General features: G+C 40.8%; 1 protein-coding gene across 1 annotated transcript in view; it reads left to right on the plus strand.

Annotated features, from left to right (window-relative positions):
- Positions 1-22,493, plus strand: part of Htt (huntingtin) — a 144,171-nt gene that overhangs the window by 13,465 nt on the left and 108,213 nt on the right. The window contains exons 2-6 of the mRNA XM_034508291.2: positions 5,107-5,190; positions 7,796-7,916; positions 14,776-14,835; positions 15,473-15,552; positions 19,671-19,809. Of these exons, the coding sequence (XP_034364182.1) occupies positions 5,107-5,190; positions 7,796-7,916; positions 14,776-14,835; positions 15,473-15,552; positions 19,671-19,809 (484 nt within the window). The remainder of the gene's footprint in view (positions 1-5,106; positions 5,191-7,795; positions 7,917-14,775; positions 14,836-15,472; positions 15,553-19,670; positions 19,810-22,493) is intronic.

The following is a 22,493-nucleotide window of genomic DNA, read 5'->3' on the forward strand; positions in this document are numbered from 1 at the left end:
TAAATTTAAGTCAAACTAGCAACTATTGGGAACTTTATATACTATTAAAATTTTATGATGTTAGAAAAGGTCAACTTTTCCCTGAAAAGGGTTTAGTTTGTTGGGAAATAGTTTGTGAGGTAAAAAAGAAAAAAACTCCAGCTTTGTCTTTTGTTTGGTTGACTGTGATAGTTTCTTCTCCTGTTTTTGACAGTGACATCTTGGTGATGTGAATCTGTGAACAAGTGGTCTTTGTGTGTGTATGTTTGTATGTGTGTGCTTGCTTGAGTATGTATGTCTGTATACCTGCTGTGGCCTGTGGAAGTTAGAGGACAGCTTTGGAGAGTTGCTTTGTTTGTATTTGTCAGGGTTCTCTAAAGGAACAGAACTGAAAAGATGCATATGTATGTGTATAAATGTCTTAGTTACTGTTCTTTTGTGATGGCCAAGGCAACTTATAAAAAGAAGCATTTAGTTGGGGCTTGCTTGCAGTTTCATAGGTTTATTAGTCCATTGTCATCATGGTGTGATTGTAGTGCTGAGAAGTAGCCGAGAACTCACATCTTATTAGCAGTTTGCAGCCAGAGAGAGAGAGAAAGAGAGAAAGAGAGAGAGAGAGAGAGACAGAGACAGAGAGAGAGAGAGAGAGAGACAGGCTGACAGACCTTCCAACAAGGCCACACTTCCTATTTTTTTAATCAAACAGGTCCATTAACTAGAACTAAACATTTGAGCATATGAGCTTATGGGGCCATTCTAGTTCAAACTACCACTATATATATGGTATATAAAATGTGTATATATACATACATATACACACATAAACATTTTTTAATTTTTTTCTTTTTACTTTATTATTTTAAAATTGAAATAGAATTGTATCAGTTTCTCTCTCTCTCTTACATTTTACTTATTTTTTTCTGTTTTTTTTTTTTTTTATTGGTTATTTTCTTTATTTACATTTCAAATGCTTTAACTTTTTCAGGTCTCTGCTTCGGAAACCCCCTAGCCCATCCCCCATCTCCCACACATATACATTTTTAAAAGGGGATTTTTTTTTTTTTTTAATGTTGGTTCACAAGATGCAGTCTTGTTGGTTTACAAGATGTTGTCTTGTAAACTAACAATGACTTTCCTCTGACAGAAAGGCCAAGAATCCAGCAGTTGTTCAGATTGAATGTCTCAGCAGTCCCAGTCTGTTGCTGGAGTCCTGGAAAATTCCTAGAGAGCTGTGGGGTCCTTAGTCTGTGTTGGAATTCTGAAAAACTAGGTTCTAACACCAGTGAAGGAATCCCTCAGCAACAGGATAAATCAGTTCTTAACATGTGGGTCATGACCCATTTGGGGGTTCAACCGCCCTTTCATGTAAGTCACCTAAGACCATTGGAAAACACAGATGTTTACATTGTGATTTATAACAGTAGCAAAAATTACAGTTATGAAATACTGTACAATGAAAATAATGTTATGGTTGGGGTTCATTATGAATTGAGGAACTTTATTAAAGGGTCTCAGCATTAGGATGGTTCATAACCACTGTGATAGATGAATAGATAGAGGGCACAGGGCAAACAGCACAGTCTTCCTTCTGTGTCTGTTTATGTGAGCTGCCACCAGAAGGTGTGACCTAGATTTAGGATGGGTAATCCAATCAAGAAAGTCCCTCACAGATATGCCCAGCTGCTTGGGTTTTAGTTGATTTCAGATAATGTCAGTTAAGATTAGTCGTCTCATTGGTCCTCTCCTTCCTGCCTGTTTTCTACCTCCCCTTCCTTGCTTTTTCCCTCTCCATCCCCCCATCTATTCAAGCAATTTTCTTACCAGATCAAAGAATTTGAGTTCAGAACATTTTAGATAAAGCTTTATTATTTCTATCTTTCTTTGATTTCTTGGTTTTAGACACACAAGTGTAAAGTTAAGGATCATTGTTGTTTATCTTCCAAGTCTCCAAAGATTCACCCAAGAGACTAGCACTCACAATTTCTTTAATAGATTCTCCCACATTGGGAATTTACTTTATTTGATGAGCTCTTGTAGAATGGTGTACAGTGTGGGTGCTGAGTGCTAGTAATGGAGATGAGCTGTGGTCTCTTCACCCTCACTTCTGGATATAATCTAAGGAGCACTGTCTGGGAAGTGCCGCAGGACCTGGAGAAGGACCGTTAGTAAGAGCTTCCCCAAGGTGCCTGGTGCCTCAAACAGAGTTAGGAATTTCCATCTCATTGTTAAGATTGGTATTGTCTTTAAGTCATAGTTTGATAAGCTTGACTCAGTCAGTCCAAGGTGGCAGGCCATAAGAGGTAGTATCATAATGTTTGTTGCTACCTTTATCCTTTCATGAAGGAGGGGAGTGAGAATGAATGCCAGAGAAAACTTTTTCCAACTCATTTTTATCACTTCAAAGAAGTAAGATAAATGCTCCATAGGCCTCGCTAGTTCATTAGATATGTAATTGGTGTGAAGTTGTTGGTTTTTTAAACCTTTTTTTAATGTGTGTATGTGTGTGGTGTTTATATGGAGGCATACATGCATGTATGGGTGAGTTTTAGAGTATGGAAGCCTAAGGTTGATATCAGGAATCTTCCTTATCTTTTTCTACTTTGTTCTTTGAGGCGGGCTCTCTTAGTCAAACTCAGGCTTTGTATTGATAGCAGTTAGCTCAAGGACTCAAGGCCTGTCTTCACCTTTCAGTGCTGGAATCACAAGTGACTGCTGCCATTGTCACTTGGCATTTAAATGGGTTCTGGGGAATCTGGATTTGGCCTCTTTGTACAGCAAATGTTTTAACTACTAAGTCATCTTTTCAGGGCTGATTTTTTTTTTCCCCTTAAACTCTTTTTTTAGTAATCACTTTCTCCATGATTCTACTAAGTGATACAACCCCATACAGTAATTTGTAACTACAGAATAGTTGGCATGTTGACATGCTGCTTCTGTCAACACATGCCTCATAACATGTCAAAGCCTGAAGGGACGTTGGGAATCACTTTATGACAACCCCTACTTCCTCCCAATAGTCATGGTAGTCTTTCCTCCTGAAAGTGGATGAAGCCCAGGTCTGCTTCTTTGGGCAGCCTTATACCACTGGTCATGGTAGACCTGTCAGAAGTACCTATTTGTCTGAGTTAGCCGAGTCTTATCAGTTAGAATTGGGGAAATTGGCCAGAGCAAAGGGACTTGGTCAGTTTGGATGTTTAGGCTTTGGATCTGAGGTCACTGAAAAATCTCAGATAATGTTTCCATAATAACTGTAAATAGGTCACTGAGTTCAGTGTTACCAGCCTTCTTTTTGGTTTCCATTTATTTCTTTATTTACTTTTTAAATGAATGTATGAGTGCTTTGCTGCATGCACCTAGCATGCCAGAAGAGGGCAACAGATGCCCTATTTGATGGTCATGAGCCATCATGTGGTTGCTGGGAATTAAAGGGAATTGAACTCAGGACCTCTGGAAGAGTATCGGTGTGCCAAACTGCTGAGCCATCTCACCAGCCTCAGTCAGCCTTCTGTTTGTCACTACTTGGCACTGGTGTAACATGAACACCTTAAGAAATGTGTAAGTTCAGTTCATTTAAAACCTGGGACAGTTTTTTCCTGTGCAAATCAAAGGATAATAATGGGTTGGTGATTTAGTTTGCTTCCTAAAATGTTTAAGGTGGTTGGTGTTTTCTGAGCATCCTAATGGCTGTTTAAAAGGAGGTAAAAATCTAAAGTGTTGCAACAGAGGCTTATTACAAGTGATTTAGAGAAGAAAGCCTTTTATTCTCTTAGTATTTTCTTTACGTTTTGAGGAAATGTTCTTTTTGGTATACAATTCTGAGATTTGAGTAATGCAATCTCTGTGACTACCATAATCAGGATTCATAAATTTAATTTATTATTATTATTATCATTATTATTAGGCTTGCATGCACATGTCAAATCTATGAATTCATGTCCCATGTGCAAAGGAACACATGTGGTGGTCAGAGGACATTAGAGTTAGTTTTTTTTTTTTTTTTTCCTCTATTGTGGGCTCCAGGGATCACATTCAGGTCCTCAGGCTTGTATGGCAAATGATTTTTACCATTTAAGCTGTCTTACCTTTCCCATACTCTGGGTTTAGATTAGTTTTGTCACTACTCAAAGCTCCCTATGCTTCTCTGCTGTCATCTTCTCACCCCTGACATTACTGGTCATATTTTAATTCTTACACTTTTGCTTGTTTTAGAATGTTCTAAAAAGAGAATGGCCCTGTGTTGCTTATTGGAGTCTTACTAAGTTCTTTCTTCAAGTGTAGTGCATTATGATTTTTTCCTATTTGTTTCCTAGTAGTAGTTACTTCCTTTTCTTAGATAAGTTTTCGTTGTTTGGCTATTGCATTTTGTTTATCTTTTATCAGGTGAAGAGTGTTGCTGCAGTGAACTTATGAAGATGGGAAGTGTGGGATCTTGTGCTTCTGCAGATCACATAGGAACCTGAGATGCTGCCATGCTGTTCTGCACTCTTCTTATTGTCTTATCTCTGTAATTGACACTTGAGTGTTGGGCATGTTTGTTCTGATTGGAGGAAGATAGCTGGACACACAGATACAATAGGAATTCTGTATATCACTTGCATTCCCAATCCATCTATGGGAGCAAGTTATGTGCTTGTTGCTAGGCAAATTTCGGTTAGTGATCAGCAGCTGTGTGACTTGTCAGGAAAAGTCCCTTTTAGGAAAGAAATGGAGACATACTCACTGACCCTGGTACGTAGAGATTCTTTACTGGCATAAGTCAGGCACTGGGTCTTTTCTGTGCTGGAAATTTGCACAATCTCCTTCACCTTTAGTTTTACCATTTTATAAGTGCCTGTGTTGCCTATTTTCCTTCCTGCCTTATTGTAGGCACTTCACTTTCCCTCGTTCTCTGTGATAGGGAAAATAAGCTGCTTTTTTCACATCTCTGATGTTTCTGAGTATCATGTGAGAAAACTCTTGGTTGACCTCATCTGTCATCATCTCTTCCTCATGCTGCCTTTTTCCCAGCATGGAGTTTATAATTCGATAGTAGTAGCCAAGACATACTTAGGAATGAAAGAAATATAGAAACAAATGAAATAGTTACCTCAGTTGATGCTCATTTCTTTTCCTTTTGTTTTTTTGTAGAAAGAAGGAACTCTCAGCCACCAAGAAGGACCGTGTGAATCATTGTCTAACAATATGTGAAAACATTGTGGCACAGTCTCTCAGGTAATTGGTTTTTTTTTGTTAAAAAGATTTATAGTGTCTATGTATACTCTACTTGCATGCATGCCTCCATGACAGAAGAGGGCATCAGACCCCATTATAGACGGGTTGCTGGGTAGCCAGTGCTGAGTCATCTCTCCAGCCTCTTCTTTTTGTTTTTGGTTCGTTTTGTTTTTGTTGTTTTTCTTTCTTTGTTTCAAAGATCTCTCTGGTAATACTGAGTAGCATGGTGGTGGATATACCTGTAACCTGGCATTCAGGAGGCAGAGGCAGGCAGATCTTTGTTAGTTCAGGGCTAGCCTGGACTACAGAGCTAGTTCCAGGACCCACACAAAGAAACCTTCGCAAAAAAACAGAAAACAAAGAGCAATAACAAAAGAAATAAAAACTGGTTGCTGGGTGGTGGTAGTGCATTCCTTTAATCCCAGCACTTGGGAGGCAGAGGCAGGTGACTCTTGAGGTCAGCCTGGTCTGCAGAGTGAATTCCAGGATGGCTAGAGCTTACACAGAGAAACTCTGCCTTGAACCCCTCACCCCCTCAAATCTAACCTATTTATCTATATTTATATCTATATATTCTATGTTTTCACATTTAATGCATTAGTATGTTCTTTGTACCCCTAGCTATCTCTTAAAAGTTTATTTAGGCTAAGTGTAGTATGGTACATGCTTGTAATCCCAGTATTTGGCAGGCAGAGACAGGAGGATCTTGAATTTGGGATTAGCCTGGGCAACATAGCAAAACCCTGCATCAAGAAAAATCTATTTAAAATCAGGATGTTTTTACCACATTTGTAGCTGTGTTAAAAGGGTATTTGGGTTCTCTCATGGGTAATGTTTTCTTTTTGTTATCTTATATATGAAAATTTTAGTTATGATAATTGAATGGCATATTGGTAATTTAACTTATATTCTTTTAAGATTTATTTATTTTTATTTTATGTCCATGAGTGTTTTGTCCACATTTATATATTTGTTCCCTGTATGTGCCTGGCACCCACAGAGACCTTAGAAGGCACTGGAGTCCCTAGAACGGAAATTAAAGATGGTCGTAAATTGCTGTGTGAGTGCTGGGAAACAAACCTAGGTCCTCTCTGTAAGACTCGAAAGTGCTCTTATCCACTGAGCTTCCTACTTTTTGTTTGTTTGTTTGTTTGAGGCAAGGCCTCATTTAGCCCAGGATGGCCTCAAACTCACTGTATAGCAAAAGATGACCTTGAATTCCTGCTCCTCTTGCTTCTACCTCCTGAATGCTTAGATTATAGACCTGATCTCTTAGAGTTCCCATTGCTGTGATGAAATACCATGACCAAAAGCAACTTTCACTTACACATGCATGTAGACGTCCATCACTGATGGAAATCAGGGCAGGGTCTCATACAGACTGTGGAGGGTGCTGCTTACTGGCTTGTTCTTCATTGCTTGATCGGCCTGCTTTCTTATAGAAGCCAGGACCGTGAGCCCAGGGGTGTTCCCATCCACAGTGAGCCTGGCCCTTCCCCATCAATCATTATTTAAGAAAATGCCCTACAGGCTCTTCTACCTAAAGTCCCATTTTATGGAGGCATTTTATCAATTGAGGTTTCCTTAAAGACGAGTTTAGCTTATGTCGCCTTGGACAGAAAACTAGCTAGGACACATGGCTTTAGTTTAAATGTCAAAATCCCCCATAATTAAAACAGAGAGTAAATTTAACTTGGGGAAGATATTGGCAATTTATATAAATGAAAGGCTTAATAGTCTGTAGGGTGAATCATTAAAGAGGGGAGTATTATCCTAATAAGAAAATACATAACACACACACATACACACACACTTGAAGAAAGAAATTTGAGTGAGCTACTACTCAGGCAGAGGCAGGAGGTTCATGACTCAGAGACTAGCCAGGGTTTATAAAAGCATGACTTCTTAAACAAAAAGAAAAGAAGAAAGGAATCAGGTTGGGCTCAATGTTTATTTCATGTCTCCTATATTAAAAGTTCATCTTTATTTAGTTGTTATGGACTGAATATGTATCTCCCCAACCCAGTCTGTATGCTGAAGATCTAGTCCCCCATTTTCTAACTGAGGCCAACTATGCATTTTAGTGGGTTAATTCAGTGTTTACTTTGTTTTTGGGGGGTTAATGTCACATCCCACAAAGTTATACAGCTTTGTCTCATGGGCTGCTCTACATGTACCAGTCACCAGCTTGTGGGAGGTCTGGGATTTGTGTGACCCTCCTCTCTAGGTTGAGGAGTTTGTGGTGTGCTAAGGTAGCTTGCAGAACTCAAGAAAATACTAACATTTTCTGGCTTGCTACAAAGAGTATAGCTCAGGAACAGGCAGATTGTAGAGATTCAGAGGGTAAGGTATGGGAAGGGAAGCATGGCACCTCTGTGCTCTCCTCTTCCAGTCTTCCACTTGTGCGCTAGCATGGACTTCAGTTACCACAACCAGTACCACTATGCTGCTCACTGAAGTCCACCTTTATGTAGATATCCTTCATTTTTATGAAATGTTTTTTTCTCATTCTAAAATTTCATTTAGATCTCTCACTGCATTTTGTCATCAGTTCTCCTAGCTCCCTCATGACAATGACAACCTTTCTCTTTCTTTTTTCACTTAGAAATTCTCCAGAATTTCAGAAACTCTTGGGCATCGCTATGGAACTGTTTCTGCTGTGCAGTGACGATGCAGAGTCAGATGTCAGAATGGTGGCTGATGAGTGCCTCAACAAAGTCATCAAAGTAAGCTCCCCATAATGGCATGATGGTGTGCTCCTGTAATTGTCATGTGCTAAGTGACAAAGCTTTTGATGAGCATTCTCTTGTTTTGAGTTAAGCATCCACAGAATATCTACATATTTTTCATTTTGGGCATGTGGCTTGGAGGACCTGGGGTATTTCCCCAAAAACAGCTAGATGTATGTGTTCTGTCAGCAGGAACTGTTTCTTTTACACCCATGTAGCATATAGGTCCATTCTGAAGGGCATCTATGTGATCACTGGCCACCTATTTCTTAAGAGGAATGTCTCTGCAGGTCGCCATTTTTATTTGGGCATTGTTTGGGAACCTCAGAACTCTGGGGATACAGAGGTGGGTATGGGCAAATGAAGTCTTGTATGCCTTTCTTCCTTTCTTTTCCTGCCCCTCCTAATGGAGGTCAGACAGTACTTCTTGTTGGTAAAGGTGTGGCTTCTCAGGTTAGGTTAATTGAAGGTAGCATGACCTGACTGGGGAGAAAGGAGAATACAGACAGGATAATGGAGCCAGGAAGCAATAGCCACTCAGTTGCGGGGCCAAAAGGGGTGAGAAGGCTGGGCACCTGTCTCACTGTGTCATTGCTTCCTAGTACTGGGTGCAGACCACTGCAGCTCCAGTGTGTTTCTTTGTTCAGTTTTCTGCTATGAGAGAAGATTGAAGTTCTCCTTCCGTGCCCTCATTCTTTTCTATTTTTTTATTTTTATTTTTATTTTTTTGGGACAGTGTCTCACTGTGTAGCCTTGACTGTCCAGGAACTCATTATGTAGATTGAGCTGGCCTTGAACTCAGAGGAATCTACCTGCTTCTGCTCTCTTGAATGCTAGGATTTATAATATGAGCAACCATGCCTAGTTTCTGTTCTCATTTTTAATGTTTTACAAAGTCAGCTTTGTTTTTCATTCATCATTCTGACATGTACCTCTCAGGAGTCCCATGCCTGTCCTGGTTGTCTTCTACATTGGTTTGTGTGAGTGGGGCTTTGGAACTAGTGTCTTTAGTGTCACTTCTACCTCAAGTTGACTAGCATGAAGGTAGGTTCTGTGACATAATTCTCAACACTTTCTTCCTAAATTGTTTCTGAAAGACGGGTAAGGAGAATACCTCACTTTGCTGTGCACAGATCCTTTTTCTTTGGGCCTTCATATTCCTTCTGCCCCTCCCCCCTCCTGATTTGAGTTACAGTCCTGAAATTTAGATCACTATATGAGACACAGTTTCTTCCTTCTCCCTGAAGGCTGTTTTCCTCATAATCCTAGCTTCTGGATGAACCAGAAACTCTCACCTAACAATGCTTATTTCCCTCTCTGTTAGTGTTAAAGCAGAACAGCCCTTTCACTTTTTTCCTGGGTCCTTCTTTTTAAAGCACCATGTTTTATACCAGTCATGCAGTTATCCTCTCTTTTCCTTCATGAGTCCAGCCCTACTCAAGATGACTTGTCTGTTGGGGACAGGGTTTCAGATGGCCTGCTGCAGTCCTCTCTGTGATTGCCCAGGCCCAGGCAGATTGATTTCTTTCACCTAGTAACCGAACAACTTGGTGAGAATGTACTTAATTTTTGTGAACCTAAGTTTTCTCAGTTATAAATGGAAGCTGTCTCTTTGGCTCATATGTGAACATGCTGATGTGTTTGCATGGTAAGACATTCCCGTGAATAATGGAATTCTTACTCTTGCCCAGTTACATGGCAAAGTGTAGCATGTCAGTTCCTTGTTACTTTCTACTTTCTGTTAATGCATCCATGGAATCCCCTTGCCTAAGGAGTTCTTCCCGTGTGACCAGGACATGGCCTATTGGTTAGCTTGCTCCATGGTCAGAAGCTGACTTCTCTGGTGCTCAGGTTTCCATCAATCTCTGTTGAGGCTGAGGAATGGTTGAAATGGGGCAGTCTTTGGGAAATTGCTCCTGTCACTTCCTAAGCAACTGCACATGATGCTTATCTTAGTTTGTTCTCTACTGGTGTGATAAACACCATGACCAAAAGAAGGCCAGCACAGGAACTCAAGCAGAAGCCATGGAGGAACACTGCTTACTGGCTCATTCCTCATGGCTTGCTCAGCCTGCTTTCTTTTACAACCCAATACCACCTACCCAGGGGTAGCACTGCATTTTCCTTCATTTGAGGTTCTTCCTCCCAAAGAACTCTAGCTGTGTTAAGTAGACAAAACCCATCCAGTACAGGGTTGTATTTGTGACTCATGTTGGCCTAATGGCTGGATAAGTGTTACCTAATTTACACAGTTGGTACATTAGTGACTATCACTTGGCTCACATATGTCCTATTTCAATTTTTTATTCCCCAAGTCCAGACACCCTTGCTGTCATTATTCAGGATCAGGAGGCTTTCTTTGAGATTTCAGTTCTTGACCTTTGGGTCTTTGGAGATAAAAAAAACAAAAAAAAACAAAAAAACAAAAAAACAAACAAACAAACAAACAAAAAAACAACCCCAAAAGCAAAAACCCCAAAAAACAGAGCTATTACAAGTTGCTTTGGTTGGCAGGTGGGTGTTAGAAAGGGCAGAGAGAACAATGTGACTCTTAAGTTGCCCATATCCTTATTATTTCAAGTGCAGGCAGTGTATTCTTTCAAACCTCTCTTTTGCAGTGGCTTATCACTTATTACCAGCTGCAGCTGGTCAGAATGGCTTGGTGCATGTTTGAGGCCACTAAAACATAGAACATTGTTGTAGCTTGCAGCTTTGTGTTCTGGATCTTTGGCTACCCATCTTTAGTTTCTTTCTGTTTTTTTTTTTTTTTTTTGTGATTTCTAGTTAGTTGATGACACGGATTCCAGCTTTTACAGCATAGCCCTGAGTATAAGTCAGGCCAGTCTCACTCTTTCCCTTCTGCTTGTAGCTGTTTTCATGTTTCTGCCTTTTCAACTGCTGAAGTATTCATGGTAATCCAGTGGGAGACTGGGATCCCACTGGATATATTCACTGTGATAAAGGAAAGGCGAGGCAAGGTGGGAGAATGGGATGGCTTCAGGCCAAGTACAAGGAATGGTTCACTCTGTAGTCTGGGACTTTTGTTTTCTTGAAAGAATTGGTGTATGTATTATAAAGACCAATTTCTAGCCCAGAAAGTGGGCAGGTATTACTTGCTTTTTGTGTTCAAAGTATGTTGAGTTCTGATAGCCAGGTAGTGTGTTCCTGCCTTCAAGTGATTTATAGTCTTGGGTGTTAAAGTGAATGTGTCCAAAAATAACCCATGGTATAAAGTGCACAGCAGCAAGAAGGAGGTAATTTTTCCCCAGGGAGATGGAGGTGGTGGTATCCTGGAGGTAGGAAAGACCTTCCTGTTGTTACCTGCTACCTGGAGGTTTGTCTCCGAGAGGAGAGTAGGCCCTTCTCAAGCTGTGGAAAATGGTGTGTCTTGAGGGTCAGTTTAAGTAGTTTGTGTCTTGGTAGAAAATGAGGGCCTCTTACAGATCACTGGCTTTGTGTGGAAGCCAGTTCTGATAGGAAATGGAAAGAAGGACCTCAGCTGAGGGAAAGGCATGAGCCAGGATGGTGTTTGTTTGTCAGCCATGTGTGGAATTAGGGAATTAGGGGGAGAGGAAGCTGTAGTGAGCTCTGTCATCACCCCATGAAGGACTCAAGGATGAGCCATGCTCCACCCTTAACAGATGAGCTTTTCCTTTCTCTACTACAAAACACAGTAGGTTTGTGTTCACAAAACATTTATATAGCTAAAACAAGATTTTATATACTCTTAAATTTTATTTGAAAGTAGTCTTTTAAAAGTTTGTTAGCATGATTTGCTTCTTTTGTTCAAACTACAGCAGTAGAATCAGGGTCTGAAATTTTCTGCTTTTGCAGAAGACCTGAGTTCAATTTCCAGTACCATAAGGTGCCTTATAACCACTTGTAATCCAAATTTCAGGGGGTCCAGTGCCTTCTTCTGACCTCTGCATGTTCCTATACACATACACACACTGTACACATACATACACTCAGGCACACATAAAATGAATTTTTTGTTTTGTTTTTGATATTTTATTTATTTACCTTTTAGATGTTATCCCCTATCCTCCTCCCCCCCACCAGAAATCCCCCCTCTTCCTCCTACTTCTATGAGGGTATGCCCCCACTCATCCACCTATTCCTGCCTACCTGCCCTCGAATTCCTCCACACAGGGGCATCCAGCCTTCCAGGGACCAAGGCCTTTCTTTCCCACTGATGTCTGATAAGGCCATCTTCAACTACATATACAGCTAGAACCATGGGTCTCTCCTTATGTGCTCCCAGGCGGGCGGTTTAGACCCTGGGAGCTCTGGTTGGTTAGTATTGTCACTCTCCTCATGGGGCCACCAGCCCCTTCAGCTCCTTCAGTCTTCTCTCTAACCCCTCCATTGGGGACCCCATGGTCAGTTCAATGGTTAGCTGCAAGCATCTGCCTCTGTATATGTCAGGCTCTGGCAGAGCCTCTCAGGAAATAGGTATATCAGGCTCCTGTCAGCATGCACTTCCTGACATCCACAAGTGTCTGCATTTGGTGACTGTACATGAAATGGTGTCCTGTCCTGCAGGGCATTAAACAGGGTCCGGGGAGATCACCTAAGAGAGAATGGGGGAAAAAAGGGCAAACGCAAAGAGCTATGGCTTGTTGATAGGCTGATCAAACCGTACTTTTTACTTTTACACACATGGGTTAAATACAGAAAAAGGCAGGATGTGGGGAAGGGGATGACGCAGGAGCGTAGGTGTTCAGGGGGAGTAAAGATATCTTCCAGAACAAAGTGTCAGTTGGGTGAAGATTCAGGGGACAGTTCACTATGACTCCGCCTATGATTCACTTGTCCTTATCTGAGTTGGTACTATCCACCAAGACTACCCAAGGTCTATGACTATCCACAAGACCTATGACTACTTGTTCCTATCCAGGCTGGTAAATTTCCACCAAACCTGCCTGTTTACAATATCTTATAGCTATCTGTTTCAGTGTTTTTTCACAGAGACCTGAGACTTTGTGTTAGCAGGATGACTCAGGCCTATGGCTGAATTTAGGCCTTCAGTGTATAAGCAAAGCTGCCCCTGACAGAATGGATCCCCAGGTGGGGCGGTCTCTAGGCAGTCCCTCCTCCAGTCTCTGCTCCACACTTTGTCTCCATGCTTGCTCCTGTGAGTATTTTGTTACTCCTTCTAAGAAGGACCAAAACACCCACACTTTGGTCTTCCTTCTTCTTGAGTTTCATGTGGTCTGTGAGTTGTATCTTAGGTGTTGTGAGCTTTTGGGCTAATATCCACTTATCAGTGAGTGCATACCATGTAAAATGAATTTTTTTAAAAAGTTGGTAGAATGTTATACTCCTTCTGAATCAGTTTTTCAAAGTGTGCCTCTGTTTTAACTTTGAAATTCATGGCCCAGTGGATGATCCCTGTGTCCTAGTTTCATCTCTGTTGCTGTGATAAAATATCCCGGCAAAAAACTGAAGGGAGAAAGTATTTAACTTAGAACTTCAGGTTACAGTCCATCACTCTAGAGAACTCTAAGCAACTAGAACTCAAAGCAGCTGGTCACAGCCACAGTCAAGCGCAGAGAGGGAAAAAAAGCATGTGTGCTTATTTTTCAGCTTTTGCTACTTTTCATCTGTCCTGGGTCTAAAACTTAGGCAGTGCTGCTACTCATTTCACCCTTGGTCATCCCACATCAATTAAGGCAATCAAAATAGTCCCTCACAAATATGCCCACAGGACAGCCTGATCGAGACAGTATCTTATTGAGACTATTCTCAGTTCATCTAGGTTATGTTAGGTTGACAGGGCTAACCATTTCTCCTTGGTCTCTAGCTATCAGGTGCTGCATGTGACTGAAAAGTAGAGCTGGGCCACTTTCTCTCCCTATTTTTGACATGCCATTTTAGAATAAAAAGTTCTTTGGGACAAGAATAGGGTGCTTTTCTCTAATATGGACTTCATGCCATTAGCTGTGATTGTGGCTTGAAGTCAGATACATGGACCTTATATTTTAGTTAGGGTTTCATTGCTGTGAATAGGCACCATGACCACAGCAACTCTTGTAAAGGAAAGCACTTAGTTGGGGCTGGCTCACAGTTCAGAGGTTTAGTCCATTATCATGGTGGGAAACATAACAGCATGCAGGCAGATATGGTGCTTGAGAGGTATCATAGAGTTCTGTATCAGCACTGGCAACTAGAAGACTGACATTGGCTTTGTCTTGAGCATCTGAAACCTCAAAGCCCATCCATCCCCAGTGACACACTTCCTTCAACAAGGCTACACCTTCTAATTCCTTATGGGCCTGTGGGTCCATTTTCAGTCAAACCATCATACCATCATACCATATTTCTGAGTTAGCTCTGAAGTGATCGGGGAAGGTCAAGGAATGAGCTCTGAGGACTGTAAGACTTCCTAGTTGACACTGAGTCCTGGGTGGGTCAGGGAGTGGGGGTTGTGAATATCCTCATCATTTTCGAAATTTAGAACTTCAAAAAAGATGATTCTGTGTTTCATATTTTCTTGTCAGATCTTACAAGTATAGCCCCCATAGCCCACCTGAGCTGATCAGGTGAACAAGTGAAGACTGACTATTCACTATGAAAGCTTTAGGGTTAATTTTAATTTGATATTATATAGTATCTGATTAGTATAAATGTTAAATTCTTTTTCTGTTTTTATCCAAGTAAAGACCTGTATTTAGAATACTCTGTAATTTTTATATACATTTCCTTTTTTCTTAACATATAGCTTCTTATTTAGTTTCTGTTATGTTACTTTTTCTTAAAATTTGAAACTTTGGTTACCATTTAGGTTTATGGGTAGAATTAGAACTATAGGTAGAATGTATCTTCTATAACAATCTCTTCCATTTCTTTGCAGGCTTTGATGGATTCTAATCTTCCAAGGCTACAGTTAGAACTCTATAAGGAGATTAAAAAGGTAGGTCTTTGTTTTGCAGTACTGAGAAGATGATACTGTTTTCCTGTAGAGTACTCTATGAGATTTTTATCTTGCAAGTTATTAAGTAACACTGTTAGAAGGAAGTGCCATTTGGTGAAGTGGACTTCAGTTTTCTTTAAAAATATACCCCTCACTCTTATTAATTGAAATAGAAATTTAAAGCACCAACTTAATTTTTTAAAAGATTTGTTTGTTTTATTATATTTTGCTTGCGCATATATCTCTGCACCATGTATGTATAGTGCCTATTGAGATCCTCTGCAAGAGCAGCAAGTGCTCTTAACCGCTGAGCTGTCTTTCTAGCTCCTGGCAACTTCCTAACTTATTATTCTCTCTCTCTCTCTCTCTCTCTCTCTCTCTCTCTCTCTCTCTCTCTCTCTCTCTCTCTCTCTCAACTATATTTTTTATAATTGAAGCCCTCTGGACCTTAAAAATCTTTGAAGTAGTTACCATCTATTTCACACTGTTAGTTTGGATTTTCTCTGATTAAATTAACAGAGGAAGAGAATATTTAACTCTCCAAGAGAGGATGCAAGCAGCTCCAATACTGTAGATCTAGCTGTAGAAAGTGCATGTGACTCTTAAATGTAACACATCACTTGTTAACTCCACTTAGAATGGTGCTCCTCGAAGTTTGCGTGCAGCTCTGTGGAGGTTTGCTGAGCTGGCTCACCTGGTTCGACCTCAGAAGTGCAGGTAAGTTGTACCTCTGTATTATTTTTAAGGTTTGTTTGGAAAATAGCTAGTCCTGCCTGTCTTGTTTGTTCTAATGCAGATGTCTACCCTTGAAAGATCATTCTTGCCCACTCGTAAGTTGCCTATCTGTGTCCTGTCTGGTTGCTATTGGCATTTCTTTCTTATATTTCTTTCCAAAGATCCATCTCTATTAGAAATATTCTCATATTCTCTATTAATGTGCTTCTTTCTTGTCCCATCATTCCCCATGAGACTTGTGGGATGTGTTTCCAGAGTAACATGGTCTCCTCATCTTATTCTGTGCTTCATTTCCAACACAAATACAGTGAGCACTAAGTGTATTGGTTAAGGAATATTTGCCAGGTGACTGAAATTTGTTTCTGATCTCATCAGCAGCTAGGATAGCAATTATTGAAAAGTAAGCATTTGTATAGTACTTGGGTAGGAGAAGTAAATGAACTGTGCAGAAAATTTGGACTGGTTGATTGTCCTTGACTCCTACGGTGCTAGGTATTGAATTCAGGGCCTTAAGCATGCTAGGCAATTGCTTTACCACTGAGTCTCGTTGTCATCTGACTTTGTGGCTTGAGTAACAAAACAGGACTGTAGTTATGTTAGTTCTTTCCTTTTCTCCTCAGCTGGTAAAATGTGCTGCTTATATCCCAAAGTCCCTTGACTCTATCCATGAGAAATACAGTAGAGTGCTCTAAATCTTCACATTAACAAGGAATAATGATGAGTTCAATTTAGGTTGAGTTTCAGTAAAAATTTTATGTGGACATAGAGATGTAATCACTAAGGAAGTTTCTTTTTATAGAACCTTTACTTTTGCTACACTGATATATTTATTTTTGTGTTGGCTTTGGTGCTAAGACTAGACATGCTTAAGTGTGCACTTTACCACACTTCTACATTTCCAGCCCAAGTGGCCTTACTTTCAAAATTGTCATATTGAGGTAATACATCCCAAGGCATTCTAGCCCTCTTATCTTCTAAGTTGTAGCAGATGTCTGCCTAACAAAGACGGCTGTAGTATCTGCAGGCCTTCTTTCTAATCAAAGGAAGCTGACTTACCAAACAAAAGTCACATCAAGTCTGGCTTGCCAAATTAATGGGTTTATTTGGCTTATATATAAAGGCATAGACAACTCGTAAGCAGCTATGCCTTTGAGGCTTCACCTCCAGTCAGTTTGCCTTTTACATACCTCAGTCCTTCTAAGGTTATGTATTCCTGTAGCGCAAAGGAGTGATGGTTGAAATCTTAGGGTCTTATGACAGTCCCTTCTTCTCTCCAAAGGGGAATGGTAACAGATCATCCCATAGACCTAGGCATCTGCTGTGTAGTTCTCCTTATTTTGTTGTCTGCCTGTGACTCCAAGGTCTCCTTATAAGTCACACCACAGCTACTCTGCTTCATGATAGGAATGGTCATGTCAAATGTGGAGGAAACAACTAGCCTACAATAGCCTTTAATACTACTTTTTCAGTAAAATGATGTCCATACTTTATTTTGCTTTTTAAATGTTAAATTGTATAAGGGTATATGTTAGTACCTGTGTGTAGAGGTCAGAGATGTCTTTCCTGGGTATAGTTCCTCAGGAGCTGTCCAGCTTGTTTTTTGAGATACAGTCTTCACTGTCCTTGGATCTGTTGATGAGACTCAGCTGGCTGGCCCTTAACCTCAGAGATTCACTTGTTTCTGACTCCCTAGTGCTGGGATTACAAGTGAGCACCACTATGCCTGGGTTTGTATGTGGATGCTAGGGATCGCACTCATATCCTGTACTTTTGCATAAATTATCTCCTTTGTTCCTCCAGTTTTTGTTTTTAAAGTAGTATTGTTTTCTATTTAAATTCTATTTTAATAATTGCTAATAATTTGTGGAAGATATTTTTTAATATTTATCTTTAATCTTTTTTTACAGTCCATTCATTATCCCCCTCCTGGTTTGCCCTCCCACAGTTTCTCAACCCATTCTTTCTCTCCTATCTCCAAGAAGATGTCCCCACATACCCCCTCCCCACACCCCCAGGCCTCCCTACAAGTATCTCCAGGGATAAGTGTGTCTTCTCTTACTTAGGCCAGACCAGACAGTCCTCTTCTGTATATGTGTCGGGGGCCTTGGACCAGCTTCTGTATGCTGCCTGGTTGGTGGCTCAGTGTCTGAGAGATCTCTGGGGTCCAGGTTAGTTAAGATTGCTGGTCTTCCTACGGGGTCACCCTCCTCCTTAGCTTCTTCCAGCCTTTCCCTAATTCAACCACAGGGGTCCCTGACTTTAGTCCAATGGTTAGGTGTAAGTATCTTCATATGTCTCAGTCAGCTGCTTGTTGGGCCTCTCAGAGGACCAACATGCTAGACTCCTGTCTGTAAGCACACCATAGCATCAGTAGTAGTGTCAGGCCTTGGAGTCTCTCACCACCCAGCTCTCTGGTATTTTCTAGAGGGCCTACCTCTACCACCAAGGTTGCATATTTCCATTCATTCTGTTGGCTGTCAGGGCTTCTCTCCTGTCTTCCCCCCAACTCCCCACCCCAATACCTGATCATGTTACCCTCTTCTCTTCCTTGTCCCCTCTCCCATCCAGGTCCCTCCCTCTCTTCCCCCTATCCTGTGATTTTTTTTCTTCTCCCTCCCAAGTGGAATTGAAGCATTCTCACTTGGGCCCTTCTGTTTGTTAATCTTCTTTCATTCTGTGGATTGTATCCTAAGTATTCTGTACTTTTTTGGCTAATATCCACTTATTAGTGACTATATACCATGCATGTCCTTTTGGGTCTGAGTTACCTCACTCAGGATGATATTTTCTAGTTCTATCCATTTGCCTGAAAACTCACAATGTCCTCATTCTCAATAGCTGAGTAGTATTTCATTGTGTAAATGAACCGCATTTTCTGTATCTATTCTTCCATTGTGGGACATCTGGATTGTTTCCAGCTTCTGGCTATCACAGATAAGGCTGCTATGAACATAATGGAGCATGTGCCCTTGTGGTATGGTGGGATGCCCAAGAGTGGTATAGCTGGGTCTTCAAGTAGCTCTATATCCAGTTTTCTGAGAAACCTCCAGATTGATTTCCAGAGTGGTCGTAGCAGTTTGCAATCCCAGCAGCAATGGAGGAGTGTTCCTCTTTCTCCACATCCTCGCCAACATGTGCTGTCACCTGAGTTTTTTTTTTTTTTTTTTTTTTTTTTTTTTTTTTTTTTTAATCATAGATTGGAACAGAAAAGAAAATCCTCTCATCACATAATAATCAAAGCACTAAATACATAGAACAAAGAAAGAATATTGAAAGCAGTAAGGGAAAAAGGCCAAGTAACATATAAAGGCAGACCTATCAGAATTACACCAGACTTCTCAACAGAGACCTTAAAAGCCAGAAGAGCCTGGACAGAGGGATGGACACTTCATATTCATCAAAGGAAAAATTCACAAAAAGAAAGTCTCAAATCTGAACATCTATGCCCCAAATGTAAGGGCACCAGCATTCATGAAAGAAATTTTACTAAAGCTCAAAACACACATTGGACCCCACACAACAATAGTGGGAGACTTCAGGACCCCACTCTCAGCAATAGACAGGTCATTGGAACAGAAACTAAACAGAGACACAGTGAAACTAATAGAGGTTATGAACCAAATGGATTTAACAGGTATCTACAGAACATTTTACCCTAAAACAAAAGAATATTATCTTCTCCTCCTGGTACCTTCTCCAAAACAGGCCTCAACAGATACAAGAAGATTGAAATAATCCCATGCATCCTATCAGATCACCACGGACTAAGGCTAAGCACCCAACCTTCTAATTGCATTTTATTTGTCTGTTTGTCTTTGTATGTATGTGCTATGCCATATGGGTGAGGGTAACGTATAGTTAATTCTCTCCTTTCTATGTGGGTCCCAGGGATCAATCTTGGGTCTTCAGGCTTATCAGCAGGTATCTTTACCCACAAAGCCATCTTGCTTGTTCCTCCTGTGCTTGTTGTTGAACATTGTGATCTCCACTGAGGACTAATTCACCCATAAAACTGTGTTTTCCCTGTCAGAGAATAATGAGCTGATGTGTCTTAACAGAGGAGACCTGAAGAATGATGACTATTCCTCTTGTTCATACAGGCCTTACCTGGTGAATCTTCTTCCATGCTTGACCCGAACATGCAAAAGACCAGAGGAATCAGTTCAGGAGACCTTGGCTGCAGCTGTTCCTAAAATCATGGCTTCTTTTGGCAATTTTGCAAATGACAATGAAATTAAGGTATGGTTGTCGCCTCTTGGCTTGAGTCTTGTGAGGAAAGCCACAAGACTCTGGGAGGAAAGCCATTTGAGATTGCTTCTGGAGTCTTGTTGGCTTCACTTAGAGGCATCTTAAGAGCTTCTTTTCACTTCAGCTTTCCTTTCATGGAATAAATTGTCAAGGGAGATAGTTTATAGATACAAATCCAAAGGCATTTCCCCAGAGTGGATGGGTTTGGTGTACTCAGTTGGCCACTTGGGCCAGCTGAGGAAAGAGACTTTATAGGAAAGAGTGAAAAAGAGCTGATGGGCTTTGTGGGTGTGGATGCACTAAGACCACCAGGACACCCTTTTGATTTATATTACCCAGAAAAGCAAGACTTTTATACAATCTGCAGGTTGCAAGATTCTTGGCTTTATTTTTATCTTTTTGAAAAAGTGTTTAGTTTTAAATAGATAGTTTCTAGTCTAGACAAAAAGAAATAAACAAATAAAAAAATAAAAGTAAGCCTCAGGTTCAGAGAAAACTCTCCCAAGGCCCAAGTTGTTTTTTTAAGCTTTATTTTATATAGTGTTATTGCTACCTCTGTCCTTGAATACTGTGAGTAGCCTATAGACTGAGACTGTCACTCACAGTGAGCAAGTTCCTGATGCATGCATGTGTGTCTGTGTGTGTGCACTCGTGCACGTGCATGTGCAATTTATTTTTTTATTATTTTTTATTTATTTTATTGGATATTATATTCACATTTCAGATTTTATCCCCTTACCCCATTCCCCCCACTACCCAGGAACTCCCATCCCATCCCCCCTCTTCTGCTTCTGTGAGGATGTGCTCCCCTACTCCCCCCACTCGGTGTTCAGCCTTCATGGGACCAAGGATCTCCTCTCCCACCTATGCCCAACAAGGCCATCCTCCCCTACAAATACAGATGGAGTCATGGGTCCCTCCCTGTGTGCTCCCAGGCTGGTGGTTTAGACCCTGGGGAGCTCTAGTTGGTTGGTATTGTTGCTCTCCTCATAGGGTCACAAACCCTTTCAGCTCCTTCAGTCTTCTCTCTAACTCCTCCATTGGGAACCCCTTGATCAGATCAATGACTAGCTGTAGGCATCTGCCTCTGAATATGTCAGACTCTGGCAGACCTCTAATGAGACAGCTATATCAGGCTCCTGTCAGCATGTACTTCCTGACATCCACATCAGCATCTACCTTTGGTGACTGCACATGGGATGGATACCCAGGTGGAATGGTCTCTAGACGGCCCCTCCTTCAGATTCTGTCCCACACTTTGTCTCCATATTTGCTCCCTTGAGTATTTTGTTACTCCTTCTAAGTAGGACCAAGGCATCCACACTTGGTCTTCCTTCTTCATGAGCTTCATGTGGTCTGTGAGTTGAATCTTGGCTATTTCAAGCTTTTGGGCTAATATCCAGTTATCAGAGAGTATATAACATGTGTGTTCTTTTGTAATTGGGTTACCTCACTCAGGATGATATTTTCTAGTTCCATCCATTTACCTAAGAATTTCTCTAATTATTTTTAATAGCTGAGTAATACTCCATTGTGTAAATGTACCACATTTCTTTGTATCCATTCCTCTGTTGAAGGACATCTGGGTTCTTTCTAGCTTCTGGCTATTATAAATAAGGCTGCTATGAACATAGTGGAGCATATGTCCTTGTTATATGTTGTAGCATCTTCTGGTTATATGCCCAGGAATGGTATAGCTGGGTCCTCAGGTAATGCTATGTCCAGTTTTCTGAGGAACCACCAGACTGATTTCCAGAGTGGTTGTACCAGCTTGCAATCCTACCAGCAATGGAGGAGTGTTCCTCTTTCTCCACATCCTTGCCAGCATCTACTGTCACCTGAGTTTTTGATCTTAGCCATTCTGATTGGTGTGAGGTAGTATCTCAGGGTTGTTTTGATTTGCATTTCCCTGATGACTCAGGATGTTGAGCATTTCTCAGGGTGCTTCTCGGCTATTCGAGTTTCCTCAGTTGAGAATTCTTTGTTTAGCTCTGTACTCCATTTTTTAATAGGGTCATTTGGTTGTCTGGAGTCGAATTTTTTGAGTTCTTTGTATATATTGGATATTATTAGCCCTCTATTGGATGTGGGATTGGTAAGGATCTTTTCCCAATCTGTCGGTTGCCGTTTTGTCCTGTTGACAGTGTCCTTTGCCTTACAGAAGCTTTGCTGTCAATTCTTGAGTGTAGAGCATAAGCCATTGGTGTTCTGTTCAGGAACTTTTCACTTGTACCCAAGTATTCGAGGGTCTTCCCTACCTTTTCTTCTATTAGTTTTAGTGTATCTGGTTTTATGTGAAGGTTTTTTATCCACTTGGACTTGAGCTTTGTACAAGGGGATAAGAATGGATTGATTTGTATTCTTCTACATGCTGACCTCCAGTTGAGCCAGCACTGTTTGTTGAAAATGCTGTCCCTTTTTAACTAGATGGTTTTTAGCTTATTTGTCAAAGATCAAGTGACCATAGGTGTGTGGGTTCATTTCTGGGTCTTCAATTCTATTCCATTGATCTTCCTGCTTGTCTCTGTACCAATACCATGCAGTTTTTATCACTATTGCTCTATAGTACACCTTGAGGTCAGGGATGGTGATTCCTCCAGAAGTTCTTTTATTGTTGAGAATAGTTCTTGCTATCCTGGGTTTTTTTGTTATTCCAAATGAATTTGCAAATTGTT

The sequence above is a fragment of the Arvicanthis niloticus genome, chromosome 7 (genome assembly GCF_011762505.2).
Source record: "Arvicanthis niloticus isolate mArvNil1 chromosome 7, mArvNil1.pat.X, whole genome shotgun sequence".
NCBI classification, from domain to species: domain Eukaryota; kingdom Metazoa; phylum Chordata; class Mammalia; order Rodentia; family Muridae; genus Arvicanthis; species Arvicanthis niloticus.